Genomic DNA, 11833 nt, shown 5'->3' with positions numbered 1-11833 from the left:
CGGCCGCCGCCGACCCCGGAGCCGCGCTTGCCCGCCCGCCCCGCCGCCCCGCAGCACCATGTCGAGCAGCGAGAGGACGGTAGGGCTCTATCCGGGGGGACCCGCGGCGGCAGGGCTCGGCGGCCCGGGCCGCCCCTCTCCCTCGGGGCGGCTCCTCTCCCGCGGGCCGCCCCTCTGCCCTGGGGCGGCTCCTCTCCTCTGAGGCGGCCGCCCCGGGCTGCGCAGCGCCGCCTCGGGCCAGGCCGTTTCGACGCCCCGGGCTGCGCTTTGGGGGCGGCCGCGCCGCCAGATGCCTCCCGTGGGCCGGGCTGGGTCTCGGGGGGGGGGTTTTGGGGGTGCTCGGAGGGCCGGCAGGTGTCGCGGGGTGCGGGGAGCCCGCTGGGGCGGCAGCCACCGCCTCGCATCCCCCAGGCCATGTGCGGACAGTGACCACGCTGCGGCGATCGGTCCGTAACGGAGCTTGGCTGCTCGGAAAGCGGCGGGAGATGGGGTTACGCGGTGAGCCGAGCCCCGAAGGACCGGACGTCGACCGCCTTCCCGCTCTGCAGATCCCGAGGGCGTTCGCGGCGGCGGCGTCGTCAAAGCGTGTTTCGCGCTCCCCTTTCCCCGAGCGGGGAAACGCGTGGGTACGCGTAAGACGAACGGTTGTGCAGCCGGCGCCGGGAGGCTCGGCGCGAAGTCTGGAGCCAGTGCAGCGCTGGGGAGGCGTTTCGGGCTCTCACGAACGAGAGCTCGCTAGGTTTTGCCGTGGCGCCTGCGGGTTTCATTCGTGGTGGCCGGTAGACGCATGCTGGGGGCGAGCACCTGACGCTGGGGGGAGCGATTGCAACCAAACCCTCGCCCCTGGCGCTCGGGAAACCCTCTGCTCCTTGCGCTTGGGAGCTCCAGGCGCGTCAGAAGGCGTTAGAGCAACTACGTTTTGGGTGCTGAAAAAGAAGGTGAACGCTGTCGCTGAAGTGCCTTGCGCCTCCTTGAGACGTTTCACATTGGTAAAAACAATGAGTTTTTTTTTTTTTAAATCCTGTCCCATAAGCGCTCCGTGCCTGGCTCTCCAATTTGTGTCCCAAGGGGCAAGGGCCTTGCTGTATGTCCTCCTTCAGGCGCTTGGCAAACACGCTGTCCATACGTGGTCTGCAAGCCGAGCTGCCGCGCGGAGGCTAAACTGTCGACTTTACTGCTAATCGTACTGATCCTTGTAAAGAACTGCCGTCCTGGCCGCTTCTGAGGTGAGGCCAAAGGTTAAGTCGGCGAGATGGAGCAACTGTTTCGCTCCGATCTTTCGGGGTTTTGCCTGCCCGCATCCCGCCTGCAGCACGTGGAGGGAGAAGTCGGCGAAACGGCCACCGATGCTTCGCGCTCTCAGCCTTGCAGCAGAGCTAGTTTTCTGGGGAAAGAAAAAAAAAACCCATGAAGTTAAAAAAATAATAATAATAAAAAAAAAAAGCAGAATTCAGTTAGAAAGTGAAATTACACAACACAGTCATGGACAGGAATCGTTTTCTACTTACCAGCTGCACTGCATTATTTCTGGGAATTGGGGTTTGAGGTCCGAGTTGATCTGACTGCACATACATTTTTCTAGTTTAAATCCGAACCATAAAAAAATCTTGGTATAAGTCCCTAGGTTTTCTTTTGCATGTCGATTTTTACCTCTTTGTAAATGCAGCATTTTTCAAAGGGGTTTAGTGTATTTATAATACACTGCTAATCTGTTCAGATAGGAATGTAACCAAAACCACCGAGCTGTGTTTTCTTGGAAAACGGGAAAACTTTGGTTTATGGATTGTTTCAGGGAATGTGGGAGGGGAGGTGAAATTTGTGAGTTGTGTATTGGAATTCTGCTCATTTCTGTGACAGGAGAGAGGTGCTACTAAACTTTCCAGAATAATGCCTGTGCTTTGCCTCTGCCCTGTGCTGGAGAAATGGCCTTTATAAACAAGATTGTAAATGACCCTTGTACCATGTCTGTCAAAACAGATGGTATCTAGTTGACAGTAGTAGGTGTATTTTTACCTGGCTATCTGCCCGGCGTGTTACAGAATGAAAAACCCCACAATTTCACTCGGGCTTCTGGTTATAAGATTCACTCATTGTGCTGAAACTGCAATATTATCCCATTGGTGATTTTCCCAGTATATTGCTGTGGCAAGCGTGGTGTTGTGAAAGCGCAAGCTGAAGTTCAGGCTCATAACATGGATTCGGTGGCCCCTAGGTTTCAAACATCTCAAGTTGATTACAGGTATAGGGTAATGCATTTCACGTTGATAAAGGCCCCTTAATCAGCGAAAGATAGGAGGAGTTACGTACTAACTTGCGATAATTTTCATACGCACATGGCAGATTGGATTCCGTCTCAGTGAAATTACCTAGTGTGGTTGAGGAAAGCGGAGATGGTTGTAGTTTATCGGAGACTTTGCCTAACAAAGAACAGGCAACAGCAAAATGTGCCCTGGCAACTAGTGGCCTAAATATTGCAACTCAGAGGAGTTTTAACACGGTGATGAGTTTTTCATGATGTCTTTGGAAAGCAGAACAGCTAAGACAGGTCCAGTTGGAAAATGAAGATGAGATGCAGACAGTAATTCACCCTTTTGCCTCTCGCTTACTCCCCTTTTTTCATTTTCCCAGTAACATCAATCCTTGTTGCTCATAAAATCTTGGTTTCTGCCATTTCTTCCTGGTTTGGGTGATGCATTAATCTTTTTCCTTCAGACGACGTTTTGTGAAGCTTGCGTGATGCACTCCTGAAGGAGAATGGACATTTCCAAGGATATTCAGTGTCAGAGAATTTGTCAAAAATGGATTTTGTATGTGACATTGATTACCTAAGAATTGCCCTCTTTTGAAAGGTGCAGTAATGCTATTTGCTAGGAGATGGGTTGGCTGTATAATTTGATGATGCTTCTGATTATAAGCCCAGGATTTAAAACTCAAATTCAGCCTGAATGTTCCCTAAAGCTCTAGTTTGAGGATATTTTCCCTTAACACTCATTTATTAATGTAAACTATGGTAAGACATGAAGAAGAAAACTTAAGATTTTAGACTTCTGCATGTATTGTCCTTAACAATTAAAAATGTACCTTAATTCCGAATAAGACACAAGGCTTGATATGCAGAAATCTCTCTTTTACTAGTTAGTATGGAAATATTCCCTTTAGTTCTGCTTATGGCATTATAAGAGGCATGAAATCCAATATATGGAAGACAGTCTCGTTCAGTTCAAAGACCTTATTGAAAGCAGAAAGTATTTATTTCTGACACGGTTCAGCACTGACTTTTAAGAAGAATGCTCTTTAGTGATGACCATAACGCTTAACATTCCTTCCATAAATCTTCTGTGCCCATATGGTGAAATCGTACTCTCAGGAGTGAGCACACTTTAAAATAATTGCTGTGAGTAACATGTAGCTGTGGGCCTGCCCTTGTTTATTATGTGGACTATTGCACAGTGAAGCATTCATTACTGAGTAGTTCTTTTACCACCGTCAAAATACAAGCTTGTTCTCCGTACACCTGAGGTGTCACTGGCATTTCCTCAGGTCATTACCTCTCAGCATCAAGCAGTCTTTTTTATTTTTTAACAAGCAGAAGAATACAGATGGTACAGTGTGCACAAACCTATAGGTACAGCCCTGTTCTTAAATGACGGGCCCCTCGCTGGCATGGCTTGCCTCTAGCCCTCGCTTGCGAATGTTTTAACAAAGCATGGGTTAGTAAAAAAATGCCGCTTAGTCAAAGTATTTCATGAAATCAAGATATTTGACAAGTGTTTCTTTGTGGGAGAGACCCAACCATATACAGTCTGGTGGTTAGGATGCTCATCTGGGACATGGGAGGAGAAGACCTGGTTGCGAGAGTCGTGCCTCTGGCAAGGGGTGGATGCCCGCCTCGCTGGCGCTTTGGAGTGAGTATCTCTCTGGATATACTTTCAGACGCTTAGGGCAGAACGAAAGCCCAGTGCTGAAATCGCCTCTCTCGGGTTAAGTTACAGCTTTGATCTATCAGCTATTCTAACAATATCTCCAGGAAAGCGGGTGGTGGGGCACATTGGACAATTCTGTTTCGTGGAGATACCATTTCAGCAGGCCAGCAGATCACAAAGCTGCGAATTCTGATTTTTTGGTTTTGATTGTGTAGCACTGACACGTGCGCAGTCACAAATTGTTTGAGCTTATTCAAAGGCAAATAAATCAACATGCAAAAATATTTTGGATGTGTTTAATTTTTTATTTAAAAAAAGAAACAACACGCAGCATTAGAGGACAGTGCTGAAGAAATATGAAGAGGCTTAATTTCTTTGTCTAGCAAGTATTCTCATGTTAAAAAGGCTGCAGCCACGGGGCAGAGTTCAGACGGACTGTGATATTGCAAGCTGTGCAATAGCTTATATAGAGTTTCACTATTTTAACTCCAAAGCAACGTAAAATAAAAAAACGAGTGAGTTTTTTTAAAAAATATCCTCCGTGTTCATCTCTCTCGCATGCTTCTTTTTTGTTATTGCGTTGAATATAAGGAAAAAGACGAAAGCATCTTTAGGGATGTTTATATTCAAAAGAGTTATGGATAGCTCATCACAGTGAAGCGTGCACAGAAGACAGCGCGGCAGCTGTCAAAACCGTTATTTTAGTGAATCGGCATGTTTTGATCTTAGCTGAATTCTCAGGACCGTTATTCTCATGATATACCAGATTTTTCAAAAATCTTGGGTTTACAGCAGTGATTTATTTTGTGGTTGTGAAATACAGTGCCTTACTCATTGCACCATGATAGTAAAAGGTGATTGCTTGCTAGTTGCATGTTTGGTGTTTCTGGTATCTTTTGTATTATTTTCTTACTATCGCTTTTTTTTGCTTTATATCTCTTATTCGCACAGGGCTAGTGGCTCTTTGGGACTTTTCTTCATCTCATAGGGGACCGGTCCTCTGTTTTACGAGTGCAGTTGAACACTGGGCTTGATAACGGCGATTGGCAGAGCTGTGGGAGCGACCTGGGCAGGTAGCTGAGATGGGATAAGCATGAAAACTGAACCATCCTTTCTCCAGACTGGAGTTGAAGCACTTTGAATTGGCATGTTTCAGGAGTTGTTTCCTGTTCTGCTGCTTGACTCATGGATAAATCGAGCCTCTGGCCTTGACTGTTTTTCGGGTGGTACCGATTAAGTCATGGAAAAGTTGTTGGCCAGTAGCATGTCTAGCCAGAACCCATAACTCAGGCATGGATTTCTATCTGTATTCTTGGGTAGCCCTTACAATTAGACACCATTGATTTTAGACAAGACAGTGACAGATCTTTGAAGAGCCCAAACTATCTAGACGTATGCACTGAAGCAGTAATTCAGATTTAGGCCGCGGGGATTTTGTTTTTCCTAAGGGTTTTCAGGAGAAATAGAAGCACTTGCAAGCTTGCATTTTTTACTGGACCAATATTGATCTTGGGAGGTTTCTTTAAATAACCTTTAAGAATGGAAAGACTTTTCATATCTGAAATCAGATGTTTCTTGATAAACTTGTAGCCATACATACCCACAAAAGATAAGTGGCATTTAGGGCCCATGTTAATGCCTCTAATGATATGCTTTGCCTTGAACTTGTACTTTGGTCACAGTTCTGTATCTTAAAAGTCCATTAAGAGAATGGCATGTAATTCAGGTTATTATTTATTAATTCACTATTATCATGAGTGTAGTGAATAACGATTATCTTTGCTTTAGCTCTGAACCACAGTTGTAGGAAGTGAGAAATAGTTCCTTAATGACCTTACAGTTTAATCATTTCTAATTGAAAATCTACCTGGAGTATATCATTAACAACAGGAGGGATGCAAAAAAAGCTGTTCAGAGCATTCAGTGGGAATATGCATCACTAAATAGGATGCTGGAAAATTAGGATTTTGCCCAAAGGGCTGGTGGCTGGTTATTAGTGCCTCATGTTTCCTAGCACAGCAGTCCTTTTTTGTTTACTTATAGCTTGGCTCAGTTATAACTATTTGTGTCAAAAGTTTTATCTGCTGGGTAGGTGCCAAAATGTTTTTGCCTATTTGGAGAGCAGAGCTTGAGAAAGATGCTGGTTTGCTTAACTTTTCTTTGTTCTTTCTTTTTTTCAATGTGGCTTTTATTTTGAGATGCAGAGCTTTGGAGTTTGTTGAGATGTGGGGGTTTTGCCATCTGCGTGCCAGATTGTGCTTCTTTGGCAAATGACCGTTTGTACCTACATTTTCAAGACTTTTTGACCTGGAGAGATCCTCACGGAAGCAAATAAGCCTCTGGCAGAACAAAATGTTTTATTTGATATCAAACTATTTTTTCAGCTTTGCATTGTGGTGCAAAAAAGTGCATATGGGGGGGGGAAGGAGGGAAATGACTCATTTTTCAGGCCTACCCAGCCCTTTTGATAGGAAGATCTGTTGTTTTTGTGGCCAGAGGCTCTAGAAAGAGAAACAAGCCTCATATCAGAGGAGGTGCCCACTGCTGTAGGGGGCTGTGTTGCATGTGTGCTTCTTCCAGCAGCCTTGTGCATGATGCTAGACGAGTCACTTAACCTTTGGTGGGGGTTTGCCTTCGTCCTTGCAAGGCCCGCTCGATTCCCTGTCCGATACCATGGGGATGGATACGCAGAAATGTTGTTGTCTCAGCCTAAAGTCAAGGGAAGCTGCTCTTTGAAGGTGTGTAATTTTTATAAGGCTTAAATATTGTGGGAGCGCAAGACTTCATCTACCCTTCTTTGCCTTACTCTCTTCTTCTCCACTGTAGCTGTAAAAGTGGTAATTCCACCCTCAGAGAGATACTGAGAATTTGCACAGAGTTTTTTGAGGCACCAGGTAATAATAATCACCAAGGGGAAATGGGTAACTGTCCTTCAACCAGCCTTTGAGTAGCATATAATAAATAAGGCCTGTGGCAACACTTGGTTTAGGGAGGAGCGAGTGAAAGATTGAATAGCTGCTTGTTTAGGAAGAATCTGTCATTCTTCATGTTGACTTAGGCAAGGATCTAGAAAACCCCAGGTATGCTCACAGTTAAAAGCCTGTATTGCAACTTGTATGGTTTGTGTGCACGGACACTTTGGGCAGGAAACCTTCACCCTGGCGTCCCCGAACTTGAGGGGGGGGGGGGTGAGTCATTGACTTGGAATCCAGCTCATGCAGTTCGTTGTGTAGTGCGACGCGTTTAATGGCAGTGCAGTGAAAATAAGCCATTGTTTGGCCAAAAAAATACTGTGGGGATTGTGGAGGTACTGAGTGAGCAGGAAGGTCCATTCTGCCTAGGCTGCTCTCTCCAGCAGCAACCATGAGTGGGGACAAGGGAAGACTTTAAGGCTACCATGTGATGGTAGTCCTTCAGTGTATTGTCCTAGCTTCCACCGATTGTGACTTGAGATACCAGAGACCATGTCTTTGTTCTTACTAGTCCTTTTTGGACTTTTCTTCCATGAATTCAATCTAATGATTTTTTCAAGCCAAGTGGACCCTTCACTTGCACTGCCTCCTGTGGCGAGGATCTCCACAGTTGAACCATGTGTCGGGCAGAGATTCCTGGCTGAGTTTCCCTCAGTCTTTCCTGTAGGTGTTTTTGCCCTTTGTGTGCCTTAAAAATTCACTGAGGTGCAAAGAGCCCCTGTTGCCTGCTGACATGGGATGGAGGCCTCGAAACAGCAATCTAATTTTTGAAAAATAAAATAACATTGCAAAGTCAAGTGCATTGTAGGTTGCAAAACGTCAGATTGAGGACTGCGCATCCAGCCTGGATGCTGAATGAGAGAGGGAGCAGCAGTGAGTGATCGCAACACTGAGCTCTTGGGTTTGTGTCTGGGAGCAGAACTTTGGTTGCAGAGGAGATTGCAAATCTAACATTTTTTAGTTCAGTTCGCACATCCAGGACAGGAGGTGGGTGGTGGCCGAACTTACAGAAGAGGGCTGTGTTTGCAAGAGGACTGTGCAATATCTCCTGCTTTGGTGACAGTAGGGGTTGGGTCCTGACACTGTCAGGGTTTATTCTTTCAGCAGGCTGCCAGCATTGTCCTGTAGAAGAGAGGTGAAGCAAGAGGATTAGTTCTTTTAGTGAAATGTATATTTGAAAACCTGATGAAGCTTCTTGAAGTGTAGATCCTCTGTAGCTCCCACTGCTTATGAAATTGCTAGAGCTTCTCAAAAAAGTTAGGAAATTTCTTTCCTGTTGGGATATGATGGACCTGCTAACAACAGGTATCCTGTCCCCATATGAATTGGAGTTGTCTTTGATCTGTGTGGAGCAGAACATGGGTTTGTGAAGGCACACTCAAGCGCTTTTCAGGAGAGCAGAGAAGTGGCTGCTGTCCAGAGCCAGACACAGCGGCTTTATGTATCCACTCGCAAGGTAACATGGATGGGCTGAGACAGGCTCAATTCAACCTGCGTTAGTCTGGGGAGAGGAAAAAGAATCTGCTTTCTTCTTTAGCAGTAGATGGAGTTGGTGCTTCACCTGCGTGGTCTTATGCACAGTTAGACATTGGCCTCCAAGTTGAAAAACCTATTGCAAATTCAGAGAAGCTAATGGGGACATAAAACTGCTGAACGTGGCTCACCGTATTTTGTGTTTACAGCATTGCTAATGTGTTGATTCAGCTTTTAAAGATAAGTTAATCACAGTCCAAAGCCCTTGCTACATTTTGTGTTTTCTTATGCTTCTTGAACTGATTTCTTGAGCTCTTAAAGTAAATGATTTTGATAAAATAGAATATTGCTCTGGCATGTCAGCTCACTGTGTTTTGCTAGACTACCCTCAGGGTGAGCAGATGATGAGTTTTGCTGTAGTTCCCTGATGATCAGGCCTGGTCCTCTTGATGTTACATCTGGCCCATCTGCCACAGGAGACTTGGGTGGGTGGGATGAGAGAGTACAATCCTAAGAGGGTCATTTATTCACTACATGTCCATAGGATCAAAACCTGCTAGGGGCTCAGAAATGTGTGATTTCAGTCTGCCTTCATAGTGGAGCATTTTGCAAATGGAAGATGACAAAGGAATTAAGGCGACTTTGAAAAAAAAAATACTATGCCTGGACACTGTCATTCAGATCTTTGGATAACTATAAAGCTTCAAATGTGAAATTCAGATTTGCTCCACTGTGGGACAAATTCAGCTTGGGGATGGCTACAATGAAACAAAGGTTAAAGCTTAGAAGAGAGCACAGCAAACAACAGAATTCATATCTTTGTCTTTTGTAACTGAACTAAATTTAGCTCAATTTTTGTTCTCCTAACATTGTATTGCAAGTTATTTACATGATACTTGATGCAGGGATCTTGTAAAGGTCTGGTTGTCCCATCTTGCTTGTTCTAAGGGACGGGGTGCCTGCGTAGTCATGGTAAGAGATAGGATGTCTACAGTGGTTTGTTTACCTCAGAAAGCCACAACCCATTAGTTAAATTCCTAAATCTCATATCCAAGAAAAAAAAAAACAAGATTACATGCAAGTTCATTCCTCCCTGGAAATTTTTAGATACCAAAGTTACTGTGTGGTCAGTATACATACCTTGACCTCCTTTCCATTTTCCCCTGAAACCTGGGGGATTGGTACCTCGTTTGCTTTTTTCACAACCTGATATCTTTCTCTGAAAGAAGATAGGGAAACCTGGCCATGTGCTCTTGGTGCTTTTTCCTGGTAGGGGAGCAGGAGTGTGCTGTTTTATTCTGGTGAAGCGTTTCCCACGCTGCTGCAGTTACAGTGTGCAAAGCAGCTAGACTGGCTATCGATCATGTCTCTGCGCCCCTGAGACCTGGATCTGCTGGCAGTTAACCAGGCTACACCGTCTGTATGTTTTTAACAATTAGTTGCCAATCTTCTGGTTGCATAATTCCTTTTGTTTCTCTTTTATCAGGGATTAAACAGACGTGCTCAATGAATTTTCTATGGATGTTCAATCCAAACGCTTTCCAGTACTGCAGTGGGAACACGATTTATGTTCCTCCTTTTTGCAAGATAACCATTTTTTGCGTTGTCAGTAGTCCTGCGGCACCATCAGGTGTCTGTTGGCATGATCCAAAACAGCCTTGGAACAGATCCCAGACGTCAAAAGCAACGTGGTTCTCCTTTTTCAGCGTAAAACCTATTGTTTGTAAAACGAGCATGAGCCAAACTGTCAAAATGGATTCATTTATGGGAGGTAATTTAGGAGAATTGCTTTGAGCGAAAAAACGGGGGAAACATGGAAGGGTTTCTCGTTACGTTTGTTACATTTGTCAGTAGCCGACAAGATGCTCTGTTTGTCAAATATTTGTTACGCATGCAGCTGTCCGTTGTGGTTTTTGGAAAGAGGACAGAATAATCTTTTTTCTAAAATAACATCTGTCCCGACTTTCAAATTCATCATGAAAATGTAGGCGCCCAGGATGACTCACTAGTTTTACTGTGTTAATTAAATTAGAGTAGCGACATCATCTTTCCAAAGGAAAAAGAAAAACTTGACTTGGGCGACTTCAGGAAAACAGTTCTTAATGCCCAGTTTTAACCCGCTGGTTTGAAGTTGTATATTGATTTTAGAAATCTGTGTCTTTGATTTGCAAGGTTACTGGAACATGAGCTTGTACGTTGAGCTTGGGGTTTTTTGGGTTTTTTTTCAGGGTTGTATTGAGCTTGATTCTGGGAACCTGAAACTCTCAAACTTGTACCAAAACAAAGAATATTTTAGCTACACTTGAAATTAGGGTCTTGCTAAGAGCTCAAAAATTCCTATGGGTTTAAAAAAAAAATTAGCTAACCCCACCTTGAAAACCTTGTGTGTTAGTAATCTTTGGCATTTCCAACCGTCTGTCTCCAAGCTGAAAGACTGCTTGTTTCAGGTAACTAGGATGTCTCTGCTAGTCTCCTTAAGATCTTCTGTGTTACGTTACTGGCAGAGGAAAGAGGCTGATGTAGTAATGCCAAAATGAACAAGCGTAAAAGTCAGCGTGTGCCAAGGAGCAAGTGTGGTCTGCTTTGGTTTATTCAGAGCACTGAATGAAGAAAGGGATCCCAGTTCAGCGGTCTGCCTGGTGTGAGCAAACGCTGGCAACTTGAGCTCAGGAAACCCGTTGCTGTGCAGGATTTTTTGTGACACGTCGCTGTATTACTCTGCTAAGTCAATTAAAAAAAAAAAGCATGAATCCATCCTACAGCAGGGACAAGTCTCCCCATCCTCCTTCAGGAAGGGAATGGAGGAGAGGGCTGTGTCAGGCGGTCCAAACGTGATCTCTGCTCCCATACAAATGGTGGGAGAGGAGAAGAGTCCTGCCTGCAGGACGGAGAAGGGAGAATCGCAAGGGAAACGGGAAGATCTGCTGCGGTGCTGCACAACTCGACCCTCTCTGTGTGAGTGCCTTGAGGTGACTGAGACTTCCTGACAAATACCAGAAAGTCTGGGTGCTTGAAAAGTCCTGTTCCTCGTTCCCCATCTGGACCAGCAAGCCCTACTCCATGTTGTGGTGGAGCGGGCAAAGTTTCCAGGGTAACTTCATCTCTTTGGGGATTTTCCCTGGCCTTGATTTTGAAGCACTTATGGTCTTAGCCCATTCAACTAATTACACTGAAGTTTGGGAAAAGCCTATAAGCTTAGGGTTTTGAGAACTTAACTGGGACTTCAGAGACTTCAGAGATGGTTTCTCCATCATACTTGACTATGAATGTAGAGTTGACCTTCCACAATAAACCCACCTCTTTACTGTCTTCCTCCTTTTCTTCCGAGTATAATACATTTAATATTCTGCAGCGAATGACTGTTCTGCAGAAAGCTTTTTTCCCCGTGTTGGAGACGGACGCTTTCTCTTCTCAGAGATGGCAACTTGCCCATTTTCGAGACCAGCCATGGGAATTGCCCAAGTA

At 45.0% G+C, this 11833-nt stretch overlaps 1 protein-coding gene across 1 annotated transcript in view; it reads left to right on the top strand.

The window, feature by feature from the left end:
• Window positions 1–11833, top strand: part of PAPSS2 (3'-phosphoadenosine 5'-phosphosulfate synthase 2) — a 36309-nt gene continuing 24476 nt past the window's right edge. Inside the window, exon 1 of the mRNA XM_067299647.1 lies at window positions 1–79. Coding sequence (XP_067155748.1) covers window positions 59–79 — 21 coding nt within the window. The 5' untranslated portion in view covers window positions 1–58. The remainder of the gene's footprint in view (window positions 80–11833) is intronic.

The sequence above is a fragment of the Apteryx mantelli genome, chromosome 7 (assembly GCF_036417845.1).
Source record: "Apteryx mantelli isolate bAptMan1 chromosome 7, bAptMan1.hap1, whole genome shotgun sequence".
Classification (NCBI taxonomy): Eukaryota; Metazoa; Chordata; class Aves; order Apterygiformes; family Apterygidae; genus Apteryx; species Apteryx mantelli.
Note: the sequence above shows the minus strand (reverse complement) of the source record. Positions and strands in the feature narration are given on the sequence as shown.